Source organism: Myxocyprinus asiaticus, chromosome 18 (assembly GCF_019703515.2).
Source record: "Myxocyprinus asiaticus isolate MX2 ecotype Aquarium Trade chromosome 18, UBuf_Myxa_2, whole genome shotgun sequence".
NCBI lineage: Eukaryota > Metazoa > Chordata > Actinopteri > Cypriniformes > Catostomidae > Myxocyprinus > Myxocyprinus asiaticus.
The window spans coordinates 21097435-21125326 of record NC_059361.1 but is presented as its reverse complement, the minus strand read 5'-3'; the positions used below and the strand labels follow the sequence as shown (position 1 = coordinate 21125326).

General features: G+C 40.6%; 1 protein-coding gene across 1 annotated transcript in view; it reads left to right on the top strand.

Moving 5' to 3' along the window:
- The first annotated feature begins 2569 nt into the window (after positions 1–2569).
- Positions 2570–27892, top strand: part of LOC127456101 (peptidyl-prolyl cis-trans isomerase FKBP8-like) — a 73475-nt gene continuing 48152 nt past the window's right edge. The window contains exons 1-3 of the mRNA XM_051724428.1: positions 2570–3528; positions 3741–3910; positions 4297–4385. Coding sequence (XP_051580388.1) covers positions 2898–3528; positions 3741–3910; positions 4297–4385 — 890 coding nt within the window. The 5' untranslated portion in view covers positions 2570–2897. The remainder of the gene's footprint in view (positions 3529–3740; positions 3911–4296; positions 4386–27892) is intronic.

Below are 27892 nucleotides of genomic sequence, written 5' to 3'. Positions count from 1 at the left end.
GTCTGGAACTGAGGTGAACTGGCGACATTCTCGTCCAAACGTCACTCTCTGCTGGGCGGAGTTACGAGATAGCGTTGTGCCGACGTCATAGACACACACAATATGCAAATTTATTTCAGTATTAAATTACACCTGGGCATTGAAGTCATCTGAAAAAATCTCAGTTTTATGTATGAACAAAACAGCCCTGGTGTGTTAACTCTGCTTTCCGACCGCAAATCAAATAGAAATCTTCTCTTTAAAACAGTATGTTGAAAAACAACTGCTATCAGCATGAGATAAAATGAACAAATATGTAGATCTTGGGGAGAAGATCATTGGAGCAGCAATGCAATTCTTTTGGAGATTATATGGTATTCAGAAAATGCCCTGTGAACACAACGATGAGGGGAAAATTAGATTAAAATGCACACACAGAAAAATTAATCATCTAGCTAGGCAATCATCTTCACCTTTTGAGCTTACAAACAGATGAAGTGAAATGGACAGTGATGCAGAAAAAAATAAATAAATAGGGAATTTAGGTTAATTGGAAAGACATAATCCCCAACAGACAAGGTGCTTGGGCCTTTGGATTAAGGACTTTTCTCATAGTCTCTAATGGAAATGCTACTTGCCATATGGCTGTCTGAGATACAGTGACATCTGAAGCAGACTGGACAAACAGTATACATTACCTCAGATTGTGGTTTATAAAAACATGCCACTCTCCAGTTGCTTTGCAATATGAAAGCATAAGAGTTCATGTAAACATGTACTTTACCATTAAAAATACAAATGAGTTCAGGATCAAGAGCTGAAGTGTCAGAGTCTTAGGATGGGATCTATGAAAGTAGAGATTAAAGTACATAAGATTCACTGGTGTGAGGCTGCGCTGCACCTCAAATAAGATAAGCAATTCAAGTAGAAACTTGGTCAAAACATTGTAAATCCAGGATTATATATATATATATATATATATATATATATATATATATATATATATATATATATATATATATATATATATATATATACTATGATCTGTAATGTGCATCAATGTACATTACAAATCATATTATTATTTTATTTATTATGCCTTGAGTGATGAGCTTGTTCTCTGAAACTCCCTTCATTTCCACCTGCTTTTTTCACACACCAAAAAATGTTTGGGTATTTTACAATTAGCAAGTTGGCAAGATGTTGCAGAGAGTTGGCAAGATTTACAGTATGTGGCAATCTGCAGTTGAAAGATAAACCTCAAACATTTGTCTTTTTACATATAACATCAAGAAGCCATTTTTATTTGCTTGTTTGTTTGTTTTTTGTGTATATACTCATGTGTGACCACAGGAATATTTGTTGAGGGTCAGGGCGGGGTTGGGTATTGGGAGAGGGAGAGGTAATAGTGGGGGTTAAATGTTGATTCTGTGTATATATGTTTTGCTTTTCTTTATTTACTGTATGAATCAATAAAAAAAAAATGTTAATTACAAACAAAAGAAGCCATTTTTATTAAATGTTATGTTATTCAAAGTGTCAGTATTTTGTTTGGTCATCCACAGAGCTTAGGGGCTATTCATGCACAATACCCTACTCAACCACACATGTTTAAATGCCATTATAATGCCCATGTCAAACAAAAAAATCAGCTTTTGCCCTTTGGTGAACTGTACTGTACCATAAACAGTGCCAACAGCCTCTAGAGAATGCAGAAAGTGACTAAAACTCTCTTGTGTGTTTCATCTGTAGAGACAAAACCAAGATCAACATTCTTAAAACTGTATTTAAAGTAACATGCATATAATAAGATCGATGTGACCTTGAAGAATTGCTTTAATGCTTGGCAGAACATCAAAACAATTAATTCGACAACAGGACCATATCTTTTCGGTGGTTTCTTTTCTTTTTTGTTTCAAATGTTTTTCAATAATTTTGCATAAAATTAAATACAATACCATAAACTGCAATAATTGTACTCAACAAATGATAATTTTTTCAAATTAAAGGACAAGCAGTCTAAATGTTGCATTCACCATACAAATTTTATTTTCAGAAAACTGTTTTTTAAATGTATGTGCTTATATTTTGTGGGTCTGTTAAGTGTAATCACATATAAAAAAAAAAAAAACAGTGAAAGAGCTTGTCTTGTCTTGAAATTGAGCATTGCTCATTTATGTTTCTTCTACACTGAGGCATGTTGCAAACCAGGAAAAACCTGTTCATGTGTTCGGAGTGTGCTATCTTCGGTCATTGTCTGTTCTCCTCATTAAAAGAGGTTATTCCTTTGCTCGATATCTAAACAAAAATCTGCCAATTTGTACATTAAAATACATTATAAAAATACATTACACATATTACAATACATTACATATTATAATATTTGTGCATTATTTTATAAGGCAGAAATAACCAGAATAGCCATGAGTCCCTGAAGTCCTCTTATTGGTGGACGCATTCATGGAAACAACATTACGGAACGACGTGATGAAGTCACTAAGAAGCTTACAGACATTGGGGCAGATTAGATTTTTCTTTTCTAATCCAAGCGATTATCACTGCACAACCTTACTGACCAGGAGGGCTTTACATTACAACACAATTCCTGTGCATTGATCATTTCTTGTTTTCTTTGATATATGAAACACACTGAAGCAGTGAAATTACAGCATTCACAGCGAAACATTAAAAGAAGGACTGTTTAAGAAGATTTACAGGAAATGGACTGGCCACAGATAGGATTTATGTCATGCAGCACTACATGTCCATGATAAGTCCATGTGGACACTCTGCTTTAGAATATACTACACACCATTGCTAATGGTTGCAGGTGTTCGTAAGTTTGGCTGTTGAGCAGCACCGAAATATTTTTTTCAAATCTTTTGCATGTTTTAGAAGACGCTCTTTAGAAGAGATCGATGGTATCCCTAGCACTGTGTGGGGACTTGGAACCAGAGGCTGGAGAACTGGAGGAGAATGCATTGGAGTCTGAGATATTTGTAGAATCAGTAAGGCATGCCGATCCAGGCTCTGGGGACCAGGAGGATCTAAACAGTGAGGCAGCTCTTCTGCAGCCAAGGCGGGTACTACAAGAACCAATCATGGGGCTGCAAAGAATGGATGTCACAGGAAAGGAGGATGAGAAGAAAGCAATGGAAGACAAAGAGGATGAAGAAAGAAGTGAAAAGAAAGATGAAACTGAGAATAAAGAGGCAGAGGAAATGAGCGAGATTAAGTGTATTGAAAACTTAAGCAGCATAAACAAAATGGACAAAGGGGACAATGTCCCAAGCAGAGAGGCAACCAATGAGCCCATCACCTCAAATACCCACTACACTACACCTGAGACCAATGAATCAGACACAGAGAAGAACAGAAAACTCACAAAGACTCCCAGTTTTGGGAAAACAGTTCGGTTTAGGGAAATTCAGGCAGTGGAAGAGAGTGACAGCTCAGAGGACACACTTTTTCCAGAATATGAGGTTGAAGATTGGACCACCAAAAGCTTTGAGGAGTTGTTTCTGGCAGATGACTGGGTGGACATTACAGGTAGGGCCATGATAGCAAATACATGTTTGCATCTTACATTTTATCACATCTTATCATGTTGCAAATAACTCCTTGATACCCCAAAAGCTACATCTTTGCTACATACCATACTGTACATGTGCCCAAGTCTGACACTCTTGCTTTAAGGTCTTTTGGTTTTGTTGACATCTTTCTCCTCCCCCCTTTCCCACCACTACCCTGACTGTTTCTAGATGATTGTCTGCTGAGGAAGAAGGTGTTACAAGCCAGTACTGAGAATGCCCTGACCCCTACTTGGGGTCAAGAGATCACACTGAAAATGCAGGGTGTGCTAGAGGATAGGACAGTGGTGGAAAAAGACAGCAAGCTGGTCTTAGTTATTGGCGAAGGAGACGTCAACCAGGTGAGGCACATCAACAGGCAGAGGAGGGGTAGCCTCTAATACTCACAAGACACTCTGGAACACCTGCCCACATGCTATCTGTCATCTTGCACCTGCTGCCTGCAAAATTTTCCATTGGGATTAACCTGTTCTTTCACATGTTGAGTTCTGTATGTGTTTACCCAAGGCTGGGAAAAGTAACCGGTTTGCTTATGTGAAATATATTCACTTTTTTATTTTGGAAGGTTAGAAAGGTCAGTCTTGTTTGCCAAGCTGTTTAGGCTATAAATGTGCAAAATAAGTCCAAAAATAAGCATAGTTCCTTAGAAGTGAGTTTGACATAGAGGATGACACTGATGATGATGTTATCTGATAAAGTTAAAAATGTGACTGTTCTGCATTTATAGGCTCTGGAAGAGTGTGCCATTTCAATGAAGAAGGGGGAGATTGCTTTAATGCTTGCCGATTCACAGTACACCTATGCACTCCTAGGAAGGTAAGAAGAAAAAAAGACCAGTTTAGACTGGCATACATTTTCATGCTGGTCTAGGCTGGTTTATACTGGTTAGTGCTTGTTACCAAATATGCTGGTCTATTCAGCATTGTTTGCAGAACATCCACGAACATTTGGCTAGAATGGAAACGGACTTGTTTTTTGGTGGATTTAGGTACTTTCACATTCTGTTATAAGTTAGAAATTCAAGAAGGAGGGGAGGGTGGAGAGCATTGCTGAGCAGGTCTCTTGTGACTTCAGTTTGAAAAAGTAAAGTGTCTTCTATCCTCATAGGGTGGGGACAAAGTCCTTTTATACCTGTTGCTTTCAGGGAAAACGTCCTGTCCCCAGTAGCTTGCTAAATGAACCATGAACAGGAGCAGATGGCTTCCCCAAAACACCATTGAGGGCTTTCAGGAATAGCCAGAAACCCCTCCCTCCTCTCCCATTCCCTTTCCTCTCAATTCTTTAACAATATGCAATGATTTTGTTTAACAACTCACTTCACTCACAAATTAACACAGTGTGGGTGAACACACATTCAGATCTGAGATTAGTTGTAATACTTCACTTTCAAAACAGTGTTGCCTAAATTAGCAGATTGAAAGGAATCTGTGACACATACATCAGATGATAGCAAAACTAACCACTTATCAGCCAACAAATACTCATACTTATATTATTAAACAGAGCAACACTTCTTGACCTCGTACCTTAATTACACACAAATTCAGGAATACTTTCTTTCTCGAACCACAACAAAGTGTTTCAATGCACTGCATACAAACTCTAATTCCTGGACCCTCTAGCTGAAAAGTCTGTGAAGACCAGCCAAATGAAAAAGGCAACCAGTGGGACACAAACACCAAGCAGAAAATGACTAACATACATATGGCCAGACATAAAATATGTATGAAGCCCAATGTTTGTATCTGCATATAATGTTTATAGATGCTATAGAAAGTCCTTTTATCATGTCAGTTAAAGGAATATTTCGGGTTCAATACAAGTTAAGCTCAATCAATAGCACTTGTGACTTGTGGTTGATTACCACAAAAAATAATTTTGACTCGTCTCACCTTTTCTTTAAAAAGTTCCACTAATGAGGCACTTATAGTGAAAGTAGATGGGGCCAATTTTTTGGAGGGTTTAAATGCAGAAATCAAAAGCTTATAATTTTTTAGGGTTTGTTGACATTACATCATCATGGCAACTAAGTTTTAAAATTGGTTAAAACTAAGAGTAGTGAGTGATTTTATCACATTGAAATCATGTAAACAGCACATTGTTGATGTCTTGTTGCTATACTTTTGAAACAGTGATTATTTTACAGTCTAAAAATTGGTCCCATTCACTTCCATTGTAAGTGCCTCACTGTAACCCAGAGTTTTGCTTTTTTTTTTTTTTTTTTTAAGAAATGGATGGGCAAGTCAAAATTAATTTTGTGGCAATCAGTAGTATGCCACAAATGCTGTCAACTTGTATTGAACCCAGAATATGCCTCTAGCTTCTCAAATAGATGATTAAAGGAATATTCCGGGTTCAGTACAAGTTTAGCTCAAATGACAGAATTTGTGGCATAATGTTGATTAGCGCAGAAATATTTCTGATTCGTTCAGCGTTTATTCAGCAGCAAGCAACAACTGCGATTGTAGTAAGGCACTTACAATGGAAGTGAATGGGGCCAGTCAAACTATAGCCACAAGACATAAACAGTATAAGTGTTAACATGATTTTAGTGTTATAAAATCAGGGATTTATCTACGTAACGTCGTCATGACAACAAAATTGTAATATTGGATAAAATTGTACACAGAAAAGGTTGGTACGTGAATTTATCACACTGAAATCATGTTAACACTCATCATGTTTATGTCTTGTAGCTATATATTTGAAACCTTGTATTTAAATGTTTATGGATTGGCCCCATTAAATTCCATTACAAATGCTTTACAGTAAATTTTAAAATATACAATTGTTTTTTTTTTTTTTTTTTGTCATCAACATTATGCAACAAATGCTGTCAATTGAGCTTAATTTGTATTAAAACCGGAACATTCCTTTAAAGGCCAGTAGTACTGATATCAATAGTCGGTTTGTTTTGCATTTGTTTACATTGCATTCAGATGTCCACAAAGCAAATCTGTGCATGTAGATAAGCAGTGAACTGGTCATGTGCTTTTAGAAGTAATGAAGTTCCAGAGTTTGCAATTTTGCATTGTGAATTTACTTTAAATTGTACGGCTAGCCATGTGACATTTCCAGTATAAAGTGCAGTTATTTCCCTCCAATGTGACTGATTCCATCATCAGGAAACATGCTGCTGCATTTAGGACTCATGTGTGCAATTCAGGCATGAATTTACTTATTAGAGATTTACTTTTAAGCATGACGTGACCAGAGATTACTCAGAGATTCTGGGGGAACATAAGCCTGGGTCAAGTTGTTCTTGTATCTTGATTGTAGTCTTGAGCTTTAATCTGTTTGTATGCTGACTGCACAAGTGCATGTATGTATGTGTATGTGTTTGTGCGTGTGTAACTCCGAGTGTGAGAGGGCTCGGGAGTGATCGTTAGGTATGGCAGTAGCAATGCAGACACAGGGGCTGATGGGACATGCTCCTGTGTGATTCTCTCTCTTTGGCCCTGTTATGAGTGTCCTCCACTGGGAGCAGGCTGCTGTGAGAGGCAGACAGATCCACAGTTAATGGTTGTTTTGATGCTACTGATTAGGGCTGTGAGCGGCAAACTTAAATTTAGCCATGGCCCTAAGGTAGACCTTGCAGGCTTCTTGCCAACAGTTAAAAAGGTGACAGCAAAGCCACTGTGACAACATCTCCTCCCATGGCACTGAATGGGTACAACACACAAACACACACACACACACACACACATATACACATACACACATGCACACACCTATAGACAGACAATGCTTCCCTAAAAATCAGCAGCATTTAATAGTGGTGCTAAAAGCAAACCAATACATATTTGTTTTTAATTAAACCCCTTAATGTGGTGTGTAATTTCTCTGTAATTGTAAAAAAAAGGACATTTAACAGGGATTTAAAGGATTATGTTATGATTAAGTTAAGCTCAATCAACAGCAAATGTGCCATAATGTTAATTACCACAAAAAACTATATATATATATATATATATATATATATATATATATATATATATATATATATATATATTATTTAGACTCATTTCTTATATAACTTTACACAGAAAATGTTTGTAGGCCATTTTTTCACACTAAAATCATGTTAATACGCATATAAGTCTTGTGGTTATACTTTTGAAATGGTGAGTTTTGTAACGTTTACACATTGGCCCCATTCACTTCCATTCTAAGTGCCTCACTGAAACCCACATTTTTGCCTTTAAAAAAAAGAAAAAGAAAAAAAGGAGGGACAAGTTGAAATTAGGCTAATATTTATGGTAATCAACATTATGCCACATGTGCTGTCGACTGAGCTTAACTTGTATTGAATCTGGAATATTCCTTTAAAATTCTTTCTTGTATCCCAGCATAATATACAGAGAAAACTATATGTAAGCCATTTGTAGGATGATTTCACCTAAAAGTGTAATAGTGAGCCCATTTACATGCACACCATTATGCTGATTACTCTCTAAAATCAGCTTATTTAAAAAATCTGACAAGGCAAGAAACCTGTGTTTACATGACATTTGAAATAATTGCGTTATTCTCTGCTTTTGACGTCAAACCATGAAGAGGCATGCGCTCAACATGTGCGCACATTGGGTGAGCTGGTAAGAACACTGGGTAAGGTTTTTATATGGCACACAAAATCTGCGTAATGGGCAAAAATTGACCTTTGTTGATCAGGTTATTCATAACCCATTTATGGCCTTGATGGCGATAAAGGAATGCAGTTTATTGCGTTTACATGACCACACACGCTGTCGGCTTATTAATCATAATCGGCGTAAGAACCTGCATGTAAACATGCTCAGTGTTGCTCTGTCATGCTATCATAACATTCCTCTGTTTGTTTGAGCAACCAGTCCAGTCCCAGAAATTACGCACTTTAATAATAAATATAACTAGTACTGAAAGCTGCATAATACTCTTCTAAAAAGTCAACATAAGATAATGCAAATAGGCCTGTTAAAGTTTTCGGTTAGAAGCGAGCATGAAAAAGGCTCCTTTGACAAGTAACACTCACCTCCAAAAATATCATCTCCAACATGTTTTTCTTATTTGACAACTGTGACGGCTTGTCAAAGTGGCAGTCTGGCAGATGGAGGGGGTGGAAAGAGGGAGAGAGAGGAAGCTACTGGGGGAAGAAGGGAGGAAGGTAGAGTTAAAAGGAGCCTGAGAGAAAATCTAATTTAGTTTCTTTTCAGTGGCTGTAGCACGCATTGACTGAGCCTTGTCAGTAGCCTGTTACAGACAGCCCTGTGTCCTCCAAGAGCACTTCACAGCTTTTTGTTTGAGTCGTCTGCAGACAGACTAATTCAACTGACTGTGATAGGAGTTGCAGTGTAGAGTGGGTGGCAGTTCTCTTGTGCTTTCGTCTCTAATGCATGCATCAGAGCAGGCTTATTAGCAAGCCTATTCCTATATGGACCAGCAGGGAAACTATTTTTGTAATTAATAGAGATGAATTAAGGTTAAAGTGCACCATTGTTGATCTGCCAGCATAGCACAATGGAATAACCAAGTGTCTCTGATCATCATTTTCTCTACATTCTCAGTCCCAGACCAAATAAGAGACGCAAAGGTCTCCAAGAGTTTCCGAAAAGTTGAAGATACTGGCGAGACCCATTCAATCACTGAGCAGGCTTACAAATGCATGTAGGCAGTATCTGCAAAGCTTTACTCTCACACAAGACCAACAGTGTAAGAACCTGCTGAAATGACTTGCATAGCTGGTCACTAGCAAAAGGAGATGTCAGGCAGAATGACAGCCCAGAATGAATGGAAAAAAGATGAAATGAAAATGAATGGTGACTGAGTCTATCGGTCCCTAACATTCTGCCAAACATCTCCTTTTGTGTTCCACGGAACAAAGAAAGTTGAGTACATGATGACAAAATTGACATTTTTGCATGAACTATCTCTTTAACTAGCTTGTCCAGGTCCACTGTCTAGACCATCACCAGATTATCACTACCAATCCAGTCTGGACCAGCATGGAAATTCATGCTGGTCTAAGTTGGTATGTTAAACAAAAATTAAGTATGATGTCATTCTGGAGCAGATGGCAGAAAAGCTGATATGTTTACCCCTTTAAGTGCTACAAAGAGTCCTCCAGTCACATTCAGTTTGTTATGACTCATACTGTACCAAGCAATCATTTAATAGATGGCTGATTTGTGCTTCGCATTTATATAGAATATAACGAAGACAATGATGATACGGAAATCCCAGGCAGCTTTAAAATTGCTTCTAATAGAAATGAGTCACTATTTTACTGGAAAACACGATAGCAAATCACTGCTCACACACTCACACCCCATCACACAAACAAACACAATCCTCTTTTCTCACTATCGCACAATAAAAGACACACATAGATAGACAAACACCTTCATTCTAAACCCCACATTCCTATTTTGTCTCTCTCTAGCTTTTATCTGTCCACATGCTGGAATTCAATACCCCCCACAAATGAACATGCTACACATGAACAAATAACACATTAGTGTGAGCCGAGTACTAAAGTTCTCATGCCAAACAGAGCTGTGTGCATGCGTTTTGGCAGGAATATGATGCTGTTTTTACCAGAATTTTCAGAGACAAGGTCTGCCTCCCTATTGGTCTTGGTGAAAAGCACGGTGGACTCAAAGAGCTGTGCTAGAGAGGAAAGTGAGTATTTACTCAGACATGTCATAAAATTTAATGAGCAAACCCCCAGATGGCCTAGGATGAACTGGAATGGATGACTAACATTATATCAATATACTTTGCTTAAACTGAAATCATTTCAGACACAAAGCAACCCGGTGGTTTTATTCAGTTATGTGCTACATTTTAAGCAAAATCCAGTCCCCAAATGACCCCTAACCAAGCCCAATGCTTGCTAGAGTGAGCCGCAATGAGCAAAGCAAATAAGAAGGCATAGTGGAGGGCTGGGTTAGAACTTAAGGTAAACCAAAGTTCACTGGGGTATTATAGACACCGTGCCTCTTATTGGCCTGTATTATTTCACTTAAGCCCATTTCATTATGGCCTTTTTCCTGGGAAAAGCTCTAGTTAACCATGATAAAGCTCAAAACAAATCCTTAACATATGTCATGGGGTGGTAAACTGCAAATCATCTCAGCATTAAAGGTAGCTTTTAAACTTTTCAATGTAACTCACTCCAATCCTGTCCAAACATTGATTATTTAATTGTACTGAAAATGAATTGTTTTATTGAAGAAAAGTTTTTGCATATACTTTAATGGTCCCTGTGATATGATCTCTTCTATTTGACTTTGACCTGAACAAACTTAATGGATAATAATGAAATCGTCATGGTTACTTGTTCCCTGATGGAGGGAACGAGATGTTGTGTCGATGTAGTGACACTAGGGGTCACTCTTGGGAGCCCGAGACACCTCTGGTCTTTGAAAAAAGGCCAATGAAAATTGGCGAGTGGTATTTGCATGCCACTCCCCAGGACATACGGGTATAAAAGGAGCTGGTATGCAACCACTCATTCAGGTTTTATGCTGAGGAGCCGATATAAGTTCCGGCCATTTCAGCAGTTATTTCAGCATTGTGGCAGGAGGGACACAACGTCTCGTTCCCTCCATCAGGGAACGGAGGTTACACAAGTAACCATGACGTTCCCTATCTGTCACTCACTTGACATTGTGTCGATGTAGTGACACTAGGGGTCCCTATACGAAACGCCACAATTGGCTGAACTGTGTTACGTGAACTGGCAGTGTGTGGTGGGCAGACTACTCTGTGCCTCATAGCCAGCACACCAGGTCGACACGTAACCTCCCCCAACATAGTTATGAGTGTTGAACGGCCCTTTGGGGACAAGTCGACTACCCAAGAGACAGAGACAGGCTTAACCCAGTCGTGGCCTCTTTTCTCTTTTTTACACTCCCTAAAAAAGAAGGGGGATTATCCGACTGGGCCACCAGGTCTAGTCGGGGGGTGTCCCTCCCAAGGGGAAGACACAGCAGAGACCACACCTCGCCCAAAGAGAGGGGGGGATATTTAAGTGGAAGGATACATCACATGGTCTTTCCAACCATGTGGAGAGTCTTCAAGGTAGATCCTGCTCAATGGGGGAGGAGTTGCTACAAACATGGAGACTGTGCACCAAAGCAGACAAAGAGCTGCTCAGAGATTCTAAAGCTCTGCGTGCGATCCAAATAGATGCGTAAAGCACACACCGGACACAGCAACGACAGGGCTGGGTCTGCCTCCTCCTGGGGCAGCGCTTGCAGGTTCACCACCTGTTCCCTAAAAGGGGTGGTGGGGACCTTGGGCACATAGCCCAGTCGGGGTCTCAGGATCACATGAGAGTAACCCGGACCAAATTCAAGGCATGTTTCGCTGACAGTGAACGCTTGTACCCTCTTGATGGAAGTGAGTGCAGTCAGGTCGTGCTTCCCTAAGGTCAGGGGGCCAGCTGTGTGCCAGCGCGTCTATGCCGAGGGGAGCCTCGGTGAGGGCGTACCAGAGCGGGCAGTGGGAGGATTCTTGGGAGGCGAACAGGTCCACCTGTGCCTGTCCGAATCGACTCCAAATCAGCTGGACCACCTGAGGGTGGAGTCTCCACTCTCCCCTGAGGGTAACCTGCCATGACAGCGCATCCGCTGTAGTGTTGAGGTTGCCCGGGATGTGAGTGGCTCGCAGCGACTTGAAGTGCTGCTGACTCCAGAGGAGGAGACGGCGGGTGAGTTGTGACATACAAGAGTGCAGACCGCCTTGGCGGTTGACATATGCTACCATCGCAGTGTTGTCTGTCCGAACTAACACGTGCTTGCCCTGAATCAACAGCTGGAACCTCCACAGGACGAGCTGAATTGCCAACAGCTCGAGGCAGTTGATGTGCCAATGCAGTCACGGATCTGTCCAGAGGCTGGCGGCTGTGTGCCCGTTGCACGCCCCAGCACCCCAGCCCATTTTAGAGGCATCTGTCGTGACCACGACACACCTGGAGACCAATTCTAGAGGAACACCTGCCTGTAGAAAAGAGAGGTTGGTCCAAGGGCTGAAAAGATGGTGACAGACCGGCATGATGACCGCGCTATGTGTCCCGTGAGCCATGCCCATCTCAGGACTCAAGTATGGAGCCAGTGCTGAAGCGGCCTCATATGCATCAACCCAAGCGTGGTGGCCACCGCCGAGGATGAAGAAGACTGAGTCCAACTCCAAACCGAGAAAAGAGATGCTCTGAACCGGGAGGAGCTTGCTCTTTTCCCAGTTGACCCAAAGCCCTAGTCGGCTGAGGTGTGAGAGCACCAGGTCCCTGTGTGCGCACAACATGTCTCGAGAGTGAGCTAGGATTAGCCAGTCATCGAGATAGTTGAGAATGCGAATGCCCACCTCCCTTAATGGGGCAAGGGCAGCCTCTACGACCTTTGTATAGACACGAGGAGACAGGGAGAGGCCGAAAGGGAGGACTTTGTACTGATACGCCTGACCCTCGAATGCAAACCGCAGGAAGGGTCTGTGTCGAGGAAGGATCGAGACGTGGAAGTACGCATCCCTCAGGTCTACTGCCGCAAACCAATCTTGATGCCGGACGCTCGCCAGAATGCGTTTTTGCGTCAGCATCTTGAACGGGAGTCTGTGTAAAGCCCAGTTCAGTACTCGCAGGTCAAAGATTGGCCGCAACCTACCGCCTTTTTTCGGTACGATGAAGTAAGGGCTGTAAAACCCTTTCTTCATCTCGGCTGGGGGGACAGGCTCTATCGCGCCCTTCCGTAGGAGGGTAGCGATCTCCATGTGCAAGGTGGCAGCGTTTTCACTCTTGACCAAGGTGAAGTGAATACCGCTGAACCTGGGTGGGCGCCTGGCAAACTGAATCACGTAGCCGAGTCGGACGGTCCGGATCAGCCATCACAACGGATTGGAAAGCACGAGCCACGTGTCCAAGTTCTGCGCAAGGGGGACCAAGGGGACAACGTCGTCGGACGTACCGGCAGGTGGGGCCTCTCGGCGGGGCGGAGCACGAGGTGCCACACCATGTTGTGGCCGTGCTGAGTCTAGGGACATCGAAGCACTTACCTGGCACCTTGTGACCACCCCCAGAACAGCCTGGGATGGAGGAGGAAGAGGCCTGTCCTCGTAACCCGTGGAGACTGCCACATCGGGGGCGGCTGTGTGCCACAGCTGGGCGCTCAGTGGCGGAAAGGCCACCGCTGGAGCGCCAGTCCTGCAAGAAAAAAACCCGTGGGTGGTAGTCGTGGTGATGACCGTACACACTGGGTATGTGACCCAGGGAGGAAGGAAGCCGCTCTTTTGCTGAACTGTTGGATACCACAGCCACTTGGGCATGCGGCAGAATCAAAGAAAAAGGCAACAAAGATTTTCCGCCCGGCCCTCCACTGGGGGATGGAGTGGTCTTTTTACTAGCTCCAAGTGAGTGGGATCCTTCGTCCCTGATTCGCCCATCTCAGGGGTGCTTTGAGGACCTCTCTGGGTTCTAAGGCGCCGGCCGTGAGACGGGTGGCATCTGCTTCCTGCGGTTGGCTCCACGCTGGGGCCAGGCCAAAGGGGCAGGCTGCGGCGGAGCCAGTGCAGTCACCGCAGGGGGATGCCATTGGGCCGGGGCAGGATGTGCCGGATTGCCTCCGTCTACTGCTTCACCACCGAGAACTGCTGGGCAATGTCCTCGACGGTGTCGCCGAATAGGCCCGCCTGGAAAATGGGGGCAGCAAGGAACCGTGTCTTGTCGGCCTCGCCCATCTCCACCAGGTTGAGCCAAAGGTGGCGCTCCTGGACCACTAGTGTGGCCATCGTCCACCCGAGAGACCGCACCATGACCTTCGTCGCTCGGAGAGCATGGTTGGTTGCCGAGCACTGTTCCTGCATCAAATCTGGGGCGGAACTACCCTCGTGCAGTTCTTTCAACGCCTTGGCTTGGTGGACCTGCAGGAGAGCCATGGTGTGTAGGTCAGAGGCGACTTGTCCAGCAGCGCTGTAGGCTTTAGCCATCAGGGACGACGTGAGCCTACAGGGCTTGGACGGGAGCTTAGGGCGTCCATGCCAGGTTGCGGCGATCTGCGGGCATAGGTGCACTGCGAGCACCTTATCCACCGGGGGAATTGCCGTATAGCCCTTGGCCACCCCACCATCGAGGGTAGTGAGAGCAGGGGAACTGTGGAATTGGGGCCGGGCAGTAAAAGGTGCCTCCCACGACTTCGTCAGCTCCTCGTGCACTTCCGGGAAGAATGGCACTGGAGCAGGGCGTGGCTGCTTTGAGCGGCACCGCGAGCCCAGTAACCAATCATCAAGCCGTGAGGGTTCAGGGGAGAGCGGAGAGTTCCACTCTAACCCGACGCTCGCGGCCGCCCGAGAAAGCATGTCCGTCATTTCGGCATCGGCCTGTGACTGGGCAATCGTCCCCGAAGGGGGAAGCCCAGCTGAGGCTTCTGCGTCCGATTGGACAAGCCCGCTCTCCGATGCTGTGCTCGAGAGCTCATCATCTTCGCGGGCTCCGAACAAGAAGCCAGACTCACCGTGAGACGAGCCAGCGAACTCATCCGGAAGCCCGATTGGGGCAGACGAGCGTGCTGGGGAATGGGAGGGCCGTGGGGGATACCCGGCGGAGACGATCCCATTGGGGTCCCCAAATTGCCCCCAGTGCTAGCCGTGCTGGACTCATACCCGTAGGTAGAAGGACCGAGGCGGGGAGCCACTGGGGTGGCTTGCTTTCTCACAAAAGCAAGCCGCGACCGCAATGTTGCCATGGTCATGTTCTCGCAGTGAGAACATGAACCATCCACAAATGCTGCCTCCATGTGGGTCGTGCCCAGACATGAAGGACAGTGATCATGACCATCTGAAGTTGAGAGATAACGACCGCAACTAGGAATAACACACAATCGGAAAGGCATCTTTAAAAAGACGTGTCTTTAAAAAGACGTTCCATGTGCCGCTCTTTTAGAGAAATATATACTCTTTTAGAGGAGGAAAAGCTCTTTCAGAAAATATACTCTCTTGTTTTTCTGTCGAAGTGCCCAGGGGCATTCTCTGCAGTGCACCAGTGCAGAGGAGGGAGAAGCCGCTGAAATGCGCCGAAAGATCCAGTAGAGGTGAATGAACAGTAGTATTCAGCTCAATGAGCATGACCGTTTGGCTCCGAAGAGAAAATCTGAATGAGTGGTTGCATACCAGCTCCTTTTATACCCGTATGTCTGGGGAAGTGGCATGCAAATACCACTCGCCAATTTTCATTGGCCTTTTATCAAAGACCAAAGGTGTCTCAGGCTCCCAAGAGTGACCCCTAGTGTCACTAAATCGACACAACGTCGAGTGAGTGACAGATAGGGAACACTGTATTGCTTCTTCTGTTGGCGTTCAGTGTCTGCTAACTGATAGGATTTGCTCAGCTCTTGTATGGTGACCATACAATCTATTGCACATTCATGATATGTCAGAATTATCGTATTTATGTATTATCGAGTTTATCGCACATGAATGCCAGAATAAACTTGGAATTACCAAACAAATGTTTAAAAAAGAAAAGAAATCCAGACTATTCGAGTTGGGGGCACTTATTTTATTGAAGTAGTACTAAAAATAAATATTCAATAAATGTGCAATGTTTTTTTTTTTTTTTCCAGATCAAAATCTCTTGAATGCACACATAATTACAACTTTTAAGCTTGTGAATACGAGTGAAAACTTTCCAGGAGGACTTAAATGCAGAAAATGGCAGAGCGAAATTATCAACACTCTTGCCTTAAGTCATCCACTCTCTTTGTTTTTCAACTAAATGTGATATTCCAGTGACATACGCAGGTCTTTATTTACTCTAATTCATGCACTTTTATTTCTAGAGAATGTTGCTACCTTTGAGCCACAGAAGGACAGAAGCATCAAGAGAGGTGCAAACAGATTGAGCCTTTAAGCAACCATGGTGTGAGCTGTGTAGGTGTGCGAAATGATGAGACGTCTCTTCTCTCATCTGAATGTCAAATTGTGTGATGAGAATTTTGTGAGTGTATGTGCCATTGATAAAATCTTCCAGCTGCACTGACATATGACACATTCTCACATACACACATACACATGCACACAATCATAATCACACACTTGTATGCATGCAGCCACGTGATGAGTCTGTTCACAGCATGGTTTTTTAATCAACACACAAAGTCCTGGGTTCTGGTGACTGTTTGTTGGCCAAGTCTTGAGAAAGTCCAGAATTAGCAGAGGAAAAGAACTGGCAGTAACCTCTGCACATCATACTCAGAAAAGATCTCTCTGCAATTCAAATGGGAATAAACAGTCAAAAGGCTACAAAAGCATCAACATCTGTTTCAGTAAACAGAAATCGCATCTTACTTCATGAGACATAACACTATGGAAGTAGAGAATGTATTTGACATTCACCAACAGTGGCTAGAGGTAGACTGATATATCGGTTTTACCGATTAATCGGTGCCGATAGTTGCTTTTTGTAAATATCGGTTATCGGCTGACCAATAGTTTTCTTTATTCCTCCGTGTTCCTCTGCCTCTAGATGTGAAATGAAACTAATCACTGACACACAATATTCATCCATATTTTTATTCTCACTCCAATGCAAATTTGGTTTTTTGATTAGATGACTTAAGTGTTCTACTTTGAAACAAGAGCCTGAAAACCTACACACACTATAATATTATATACACTACCGGTCAAAAGTTTTGAAACACTTACTCATTCTTTATTATAATTTTTTTTTTTTTTTTACATTTTAGAATAATAGCAAAGTCATCAAAACTATGGAATAACATAAATGAAACTATGGGAATTATGTTGTGACTAAACAAAATCCAAAATAAATCAAAACTGTGTTATATTTTAGCGTCTTCAAAGTAGTCACCCTTTGCCTAGAATTTGCAGACATGTACTCTTGACATTTTCTCAAACAAATTCTTGAGGTATCACCCTGGGATGCTTTTTAAACAGTATTGAAGGAGTTTCCATCTATATGCTGGGCACTTATTGGCTGCTTTTCTTTATTATTTGTCATCAATTTCAAAAACCTTTTCAAAATTAATTTGTAATTAATTTATTTAATTATAAAACTAAAATTAAATAAATTAATATGTTGGCACAATTATATTTTTGTCTACAAAACTAATTTCAAACATTTAAGCATATGCCTTCAGATCAAAAGATTTTTAAGATCATGAGAAACATTTCAGTCAAGTGTTTCAAAACTTTTGACCGGTAGTGTATATATTATATACACTATAATATTATATATATTATTTTAAATGTAGTCAGTTTTCTTTAAAATAAATACGACTTGGCTTAATATATATTTTTATATAACGCAAAGACATTTATACATTTTAAAGTGTAGTTTAAGTGTCCAAATACTTTTTGGGCCAGTGAGTAACACATGAGGCTAATCCTCCACAGCCATGTTTCTTTTTCAATTACACAATTAACCATCAAAATTCACCTGTCTCTCCAAATGTCTGTCTGAGACTTTATAATAGACTTCATTATAAATGTGAAAGAATGTTGTGCTTTTATGTATTTGTATGATTTGTACAGTATGTGTTTAATAAGTAGTTAATAAGTGAATTGCTTAGCAAAGAGGTGTGGGAGTGTGGCATATTAATTATGACTAATGCATCACTGCATGTGTGTGTCTCAGAGAGAGAATGCATGAGGTTGCATGACACATGGTGATTGACCAATCACTGCTGGTGTTCAATCCGGTAGTTACACTGTATTGTTATGAAGGGCAGATATTGATATGAGAATACAGTCAGCCAATTAGTCCAATCATTGATATGTAAAAAAATTTGTTTATGTTTTTAGTTCGGCTAATTTTGGAAGCAATGTTTTAGTTGGATGAGTTTTGCTGCATTCCTGTTATATGTCTATGTCAGAGAGAGATAGACACATATATGTTTGAAATGCATGCAAATATAAGAGAAAATGTTGTCTCAGAGTTACTCAGAGTCAGTTTTGGAAACATTCCCGCAGCAGATTCATGATGAGAGCTGCAGGTGTCACGTGATTTCAGAGATTAATAGACTGTCAAACATCCAGCTGAAACTTATGCAGAAAACTGAATCAGAGCCACTCCCGACTGTCACACAGTATGGTCTGACTACACACACACACACACACACACACACACACACACACACACACACACACACACACTGGTGTGGCTATCCTTATGAGGACTCTCCATAGACATAATGATTTTTATACTGTACGAACTAAAGATTCTATTCCCTAACCCTCACAAAAAACTTCCTGCATTTTTACATAAAAAAAAATAAATAAAAATGCAAGACTAAATATTTGGTTAGACTATCTTGAGCAATTTTCCTTCTGTCTGACCTGTGCATGTGCACCCCTTCTCCATTCTGTTTACTGCATGTACTTGGCTTGTACTGTCCTGGCAAACTCAGGCAACTCGTGTCACCCACATCAACTTGAAATTCATTGTAACATGATACGGTTCTGACTCCAAAACTTTTTTTTTTTTTTTTTTATGAAATGTCTTATGCACTAGAATGTTGAATGTTTTCCAGTACTACAGGAAGCAGTCAATGAAAGCTGTGTCAGCTTAATTAGGGTGCTATGACACTATGGCAGTGAATATGTTTACATGCGCACAGATACGCTGATAACTATCATAAAAGTTTATTTAAGGAATCCGACAATGCAAGAAAACCATGTTTACATAAGAATTGAAATCATTGGATTATTCTCTGGTTTTGATGTCAAAATGTAAACAGGCATGTGCACAACACTTGTCAACATAGGATAAGCAGGTAAGAACACTGGTAAATGTGTTTACATACTACACAGAATCGGGGTAATAGGCATGCCAACATGGATGCCACCAGTGTGTTTGGTGTTTGCTATTTTTGACAAAGGAAATATTAGGGACAAGAGACATAATGAGTGATTTTAGCTGCAGAATGTGGTTGTCATTACCGTTAATAACTGAATTCTCTGTGTACAGAATGGGATTAAAGGAATATTCTGGGTTCAATACAAGTTAAGCTCAATCAGCAGCATTTGTTGTATAATGTTGATTAACACACACACACACAAAATATCTACTCATTCGTCCTTTTCTTTAAAAAAAAAGTGGAAGTGAATGGGGCCAATGGGGTTTAAAGGCATAAATTTGAAGCTTATAATTTTCTAAAAGCACTTGCATTAATTCTTATGATAAAAATTATGTATTATTTGAGCTGTAAAGTTGTTTAAATTGTAATTTTTACAGTCATTTTAGGATTTTGGGGTTTGTTGACATTACATCATCAAGTTATAAAATTGGCTATAACTTTACACAGAAAAGGTTGGAAAGTGATTTTTATCACACTAAAATCATGCTAACACACATATTGTTTATTTCTTGTGGCTATACTTTTGAAATAGTGTGTCTTTTAACGTTAACGGATTGGCCCCATTTACTTCCATTGTAAGTGCCTCACTGTAACCCAGATTTTTATTCTCTCTTTTCTTTTTTTTATTTTTTTTTTTAAGAAAAGGAGGGGCAAGTCAAAATTATTTTTTGTGGTAATCAATATTATGCCACAAATGCTGTCGATTGAGCTTAACTTGTACTGAACCCGGAAATATTCCTTAAGCAGTGACATCTGTATTTAGCTGCAGTGTGAACGTGGCTTATGAAACTGGTTATAGTTTTGAATGAATGAACTGTTGGCAGAATTATGGTTATCCCTAATCTGAATCATGGTAATTGCAGCACTTAACAGCATTTGCATGATCCAGTATGTGGTGACAGGAAGGAGGCGGCACACGGCAATGAGTGAAGTTGATTGATAATGGAGCTCCTTTAAATATTTCTTCCACAACTCAACTGTTTCTCTTATGTGCCATTTATACGACAACGTTTTCAACTAAAAACTGAAAACATTTTATGCGTTTTGGCTGTTCGTTTACACGACAATGGCATTTTGGGGCCTGAAAATATAAACTTTTGAAAACGGGTTTCAAAGTGCAAGTTTTTGAAAACGATGATGTTATCGTCTCCGTGTAAACATACAAAAACGAGAATTTGTGAAAACGATGACATCATGCGCATGCGTATTACGTGTTCAGTCTATAGGCATGCGTGCGAGTACTTCAAAACAACACACGAGACATTCAAAACTACAATGGCGGACTACAGGACTGTGTTTGTGCTGCTCAAGATTTTGAGTTTATTGACGCTTCTCCAGCAAAGTAATTGTAGTAATCGTCGCAACCTCATCGTCTGTCCAAACAAAATTGCTCGATGCTTTCTTCATTGTTTTTTTTTTTTTTTTTTGGCTTTCTTCATTGTTTGTATTCACCACTCTGTGGAAGAATGCTTATGTGTGCAGGCGCGTAGTGTTTCTTTCGCCAACTACTGGCCTGGAATGCATAATACAGCGTTTTTAGTCGTTTTCGTGGATCCGTGTGAACGGGGATCGTTTTAACAACGTTGTTGTCTGTATGTGAAACTTTTCAAAAATGCAAAGGACAAACTTTTCTGTTTTTAGTACGTCGTTGTCGTGTAAACATACCCTTAGTTATTTAAGACAGCATCTATTTATGGTTCATTTAAGTTCATATAGTATGTTGGGGAGCACTGTTTCAGGGACCTAATTCTTCTTTAGAAGCTAGAATGTTATCCATGTGTGAGAAAGATCAACCTTTCCTGTCAGAGTAATAAATAAATAATTAGAAAGCAGAAACAGTCAGTTTTCCCAGTGTGGCTTGTATACGAATGTATAAGCTGCCTTTGAATATACAGTATGTAAGGAGTTATGTTTTCTACTAACTTTGGGTTGTCAGAGACAAGTGGAGAGATAGTTAGTCTGTTCACTGACAGTCTGATGAATATTGTAAGCACGTTGTTGATCTGGAAAGCTCTAATTTGATTGGCTGACTTTACAGAAGTTTTGGGAGTCAGTACAGGTGCACATATTTTTTGCCAGTCCCCCTGAAAACAAGACTGTTTCTACAGGACAGCTGGTAAAATACAATACAATAAGTGCTTTTGAGGAAGAACTAATCAATGGATTTAACAATATTTACTAAGTTAGCGCAATTCAATTTTTGAAAGATACTAAGAGTTTAAGGCACCTATTAGCCAGTAAATAAGATATGCATGAGCAAAATTATATATTACTTACCGCTTTGTTTTCTGATTTATGTCTTTAAGTTATAAACACTCATAGCCATGATTTTAATTTGATTTGAACATGTTTTTCCTTCTTCTATTTTTTTCTGTACTACCGTTTGTCGAACCAGAACCAGTGTCTCGTGAAGTGTGCTATCAGTGCAGTGCGATATCAGTAGTACCACAGGAAAAGGTAAACACATTTAAATTGATGCAAAGATAGGAGATGGTGCTTGTCAATCACTTGTCAGAACAGGGTCGATGTCAGGGTACCGGAACATTCGGTAGCAACATGTCAATTTCCTGTGTGATCATGTTGTTTCCACAGTGGTTTATTATTGTAGAATCACCTAAACAGCATGTACAAATAAAACAAACTGTTATTGGTCACTTTACATGTCAGTCCTAATAACTGTATGTTTCTTGACAAGAATAAACTGCAAAATGGACCAGACTATACAGTATGATGAGGATTCATGGCAAAATTAGCCTTGTCAAGCGGATGTAAAGTATGTTATCACAATGCTCAGGACAGAATGGTCTTTGTGAGGTGACATAAATGAGATAGCATCTTCACCGTAGCATGATATGCGTGAGAACAATAAACGTCATATTACACGTCAGAGCCCCTCACCCCCCGCCATTTCCCAGCCCTGCTTAAAAAAGATAAAGGTAATAGACCAGCAAAACAGAACGGTGAGGACTGATGGGGCATGTGTGGTGGCCCTGGAATCAACTCTGCCAAGGCAACAGAGAGAGTCATCCTGCCCCAGCAGAGCTGAGCTCTCTCTCAAGATCTTAGAAATGGCTAAATGGGACATCTGAGAGCCCGAATTTACACAGATTACAGCTTAGAGTTCAAGGTCTGTAGCTAATGAATAGCTTTTCTACACATGTGCGTGAGTGCGCGCGCACACACACACACACACACACACCCATAGCCATTTACTGAAAGGAAATGCATAATCTCAGTTCTTACTAGTAGAGTGGCCTTACACTTAAGACACTTTTCAACACTTTTTAATTTTAATTATGCTTCACTCAGAGCTAACTTCACTTTTTCTGGGCCATTTTTGCAATTACTTTTAATCAACTGGTCTATAGGCGATGTTCACACAGGTGTCCTAGCAGAGTAACCACAGGTGTAGTTCATCACATTAATTATAGGCATGTTCCAATAACATTTGACAACCAGAGAGTGTGTAAATACTTTTGTCTTCATTTTGAACAATATATCTATTATTCTATTATTTGAAACACAACAAACTTCTTTTTGTGAAATGTCTTGCTTGCAAAGTATGCTTGTGCTATCTTTTTTTTAAAGTACATGCTACGTGATTTAATATTTTTTTAAAAAAGTCAAAAATCGAGGTTACAGTGAGGCTTTTACAATGGAAGTGAATGTGGCCAATTTTTGGAGGGTTTAAAGGCAGAAATGTGAAGCTTATAATTTTATAAAAGCACTAGCATTAATTCTTCTTTTAAAACTCATGTATTATTTGATCGTCATTTTTACAGTCATTTTAGGGTTTTAGGTTTTATTGACATTATATCATCCTGGCAATGAAGTAGTAAAATTGGCTATAATAACTTTAAACAGAAAGAGTTAGTAAGTGATTTTATCAAGCTAAAATCATGTTAACACACATATTGCTTATGTCTTATGGCTATACTTTTGAAATAGTGAGTATTTTAATGTTTATGGATTGGCCCCATTAACTTTCATTGTTAGTGCCTCACTGTAACCCAGATTTTTGCTTTTTTTAAATAAAAGGAGGAACAAGACAAATTACATTTTTGTGGTAATCTATATTATGCCACACGTGCTGTTGATTGAGCTTAACTTGTTTTGAACCCAGAATATTCCTTTAAGGAAAAACATTCATACTTTTTGGGGCCACTGTACATACTGTGTGGTCTTTTTTTTTTACTAAGCATTTAGTAGAAATATAACTAGTGTATTGGTGAAATAGGGTATGTTATTGGTTGTCATATTTACCATGCTCTAAATGTATGCAAAGAAAGTTTACATTTTAGGGATGCGTGATAAATATCACTCAATGTATTGCATTATTTTTGCTTTTTGCATACTTAAAGTGACAGATAGCAAGGACCACCTGAAATTAGTGGGCACACAACATTGTTTCTCAAGCTACACCATGTTTTTCTCATGCTTCAAATCGAGCAAAAAGCTCCTGTTGCAGTAAAGAAAGCGTATGTTTTCCGGGCCTGTGTTTTCATAGCTGGTCCCGATACTTCCTTGTGTTTTCCATGTGCAAGCTGTGTTTGAATGAGACTCACCATCTCAAGGCCACCCAGCTCTTTACTTTAAATGCATAATTATGTGCAGCACCACAACAAATGCAGGAAATAAGCAACCTGTCTGACCAGATCTCATCAGAGACACTGATACGCAAACATGCACACGTGACCACATGCAAATATAACTATTGATCTCAGAGAGTACACAGGAACGTTCACAGGAGAGTCGTTGCTGGTCTGCTCCCTTGCGTAAATGCGTGACGGTCAGTCTGGTGAGTGCGTCACACAGCTGTTCTCCTCTGGAAGCACAGCAGCCTGGTGAATCGTCTAAAGGTACTAAGCTCAGAGAGCGGACTCATGGCAGAATGCATAATTCCAGGCGGCACATCCCCCTCTTGCACGCTCACATGCACAGACAGACGCACAAACACACACAATGGCAATGAGTCAGACTGAGACGTCAGATCATCGTCACTGCCCTTAGCTTCAGCACACATCCATTACAAGCTAGCCACTGATTTGGCATACACACACACACTAATGGAATCTTGCATTTTATTAAATGCTCAATATTCAGAATAAGGATCTTTAAAGTGAAGTGTGTAAGGCCAAAAACATACTTTGACAATGCAAGCCCTTGGCCAACGCATTGCTAATGCGTGGTCGGGTAGAACATACATAAAATGCATTCCTGCGGTACTTTGGTGGTAACAAACCTCAGTAATCAAAGGGACAATAGAGTTACATTCAAAAGTCTGTGCCATTACACAGGATGTCTTGTTAATCAGGTAAGGTGCTATAAATACACTGGCTTTACCTAAAGTCTATCTAGCAAGTCAGTCCACTGGCGCCCATCTTTGGAACACTCTCGGGCAGCTATTTTTCTATATAAACAAGTGGCATACAAGAGCAGCTCTATCTACTTAAATGGGGAATGACCAAATCTTCAAAAAAGTTGGTCAAGATTACAATCAAAGAACATATTTCAAATCAGCAGTAAAACCTGACAACACTGGAAACATAAAATGAGCTTCTTTACCTCAGATTACGCTAAAAAAAAAATATCGTCTCGGCTTGTAAAGTCTCGGCTTGTAAAGCTAATGCGCTTGGGCAATCTCAAGTTGATTGACAGGTGATGTCTGTATCTAAAAGGTGATTGGCTCTTTTACATGTAAGGCGGTACTTCCTTTTTTTACATCCATTGACCGTTGGGCTTTCCAATTTCTCCCATTCATTTTAATAGAAGTGGCCCGTCTTACTTGCTTAGCAATATTATCTTCAAACTATTGCTCCTCCATGACAGTAGTTGGCTTCAAAGAGAAAGCTCACAGTAGAAGCGGACAGTTCATACTAATGCTCTCTATAGCATCCCTTGTGGCAATGCTGAGAATGCAATGCTTACTTGTGTTATGCTATTAATAGTTGTCTGACACATTTATGAAATGCAACTATGCACAAAATCAAGCTTGCGTAACTATAAGCGTCTGCTTTCACATATTTTAGTACAGCATGTTTTGGCACCACTAGCATCACCAAATGAAATTCCAAAAATAATGACTGGTTTTCAAACAGGTGTCACAAACAATCCCTCTATCTACCATTGGTCAAACACTGTTGGTGTTACTTTTTGGGTTTATAAACCTATGAATGGCTTACTTATAGCATACTGTAGTGTCTCTCTATATTAAGCTGGAATAGGAAAAGTATTTTAACATTTAAAAAAAATTACACATGGGGGGCCTGGGTAGCTCAGTGAGTAAAGACGCTGACTACCACCCCTAGAGTTCGCGAGTTTGAATCTCAGGGTGTGCTGAATGGCTCCAGCCAGGTCTCCTAAGCAACCAAATTGGCCTGGTTGCTAGGGAGGGTAGAGTCACATGGGGTAACCTCCTCATGGTCGCTATAATGTGTTTCGTTCTCGGTGGAGCGCATGGTGAGTTGTGTGTGGATGCCGTGGTGGATGGCGTGAAGCCTCCACATGCGCTATATCTCTGCGGTAACGCGTTCAACAAGCCACATGATAAGATGCACGGATTGATGGTCTCAGATGCGGAGGCAACTGAGATTTGACCTCCGCCACCCGGGTTGAGGTGAGTCACTACGTGAGTGCACTGGGAATTTGGCATTCCAAATTGAGGAGAAAAGGGGAGGGGAAAAAAAATTACACACACATTTAAATTAAATACATTGAAATGATAACAACTTTTAGAATGCAAAAAACAGCAGAACATTTACAAATCTAAAACTACCAAAAAATACCATGCTTGAAATCCAATGAATCTCCATGCTGATCCAAGTTGGTTTATGATGGTTAGTGCTTGTTTGGTGCTTGTCTAGCTAGTGTTCCAGAACAATCATGCTGTTGACCAGCAAAACTTTGTTTATGAAAATGTTCATTCAGCATGGTTTTAGCTTATTGACCATGCAAATCTTGTTGGTTAAGCTAGTTAAGATGCCTGGTGGCGACACCTATCACACCAGCATCCAAAAGATATTATTTTTATATTATTATTTCAGGATGTTTTGCCTCTATTATTGCACTGGAAAGAAATTTTAACCTTAAAATGTGCTTCATGTGGTAACATCTAAATTAATTGGTTTAATTCAAGTCAAATATACACTGGCAGCCAAAAGTTTGGAATAATGTACAGATTTTGCTCTTATGGAAAGAAATTGGTTCTTTTATTCACCAAAGTGGCATTCAACTGATCACAATGTATAGTCAGGACATTAATAAAGTGAAAAATTACAATTTGAAAAAAAAATTCAGAACTTCTTAAACTTCTTCAAAGAGTTCTCATCAAAAAATCCTCCACATGCAGCAGTGACAGCTTTGCAGATCCTTGGCATTCTAGCTGTCAGTTTGTCCAGATACTTAGGTGACATTTCACCCCATGCTTCCTGTAGCACTTGCCATAGATGTGGCTGTCTTGTTGGGCACTTCTCATGCACCTTACAGTCTAGCTGATCCCACAAAAGCTCAATGGGGTTAAGATCCATAATACTCTTTTCCAATTATCTGTTGTCCAATGTCTATGTTTCTTTGCCCACTCTAATCTTTTCTTTTTGTTTTTCTGTTCCAAAAGTGGCCTTTTCTTTGCAATTCTGGCCTTCCACATCTCTTTCTGTCCTTGTTAGAGCCAGTTGTCCGACTGTAGTGTACACCTTTTTATGAAATCTTCAGTTTTTTGGCAATTTCAAGGATTGTATAGCCTTCATTCCTCAAAACAATGACTGACTGACAAGTTTCTAGAGAAAGCTGTTTCTTTTTTTTCTTTTTTCTTTTTTTTTTTTTTTTTTGCCATTTTTGACCTAATATTGACCTTAAGACATGCCAGTTTATTGCATACTGTGGCAACTCAAAAACAAACACAAAGACAATGTTAAGCTTCATTTAATGAATCAAATAGCTTTCAACTGTGTTTGATATAATGGCAAGTAATTTTCTAGTACCAAATTTGCTATTTAGCATAATTATTCAAGGATAAGGTGTTGGACTGATGGCTGCTGGAAATGGGGCCTGTCTAGATTTTATAAAAATTACTTTTTTTCAAACAGTGATGGTGCTGTTTTTTACATCAGTAATGTCCTGACTATACTTTGTGATCAGTTGAATGCCACTTTGGTGAATTAAAGTACCAATTTCCTTCCAAAACAGAAAAATCTGTGCATTATTCCAAACTTTTGGCCGCCAGTGTATAATCTGATATACAGTATATAGGTAAAACACTTTAATGATCTCAAAAGCCTCCAGTGCTTGTCTCCTAGTGAAAGTTGCTCTTTGGAGGCCTTGGCAATAAACACAACCTTCCAACTTTAAGTAACCAGCTGTCAAGTTCAGTCAAATCCTGTCTATTGGAACTGAGTGTCTGGCCTCTTAAAGCTGGCCCTGCAGGTCCCATCCTTCCTACAGTGATCAGAGGAGGAAGAACGCGGTGGGTCAGCCTAATAA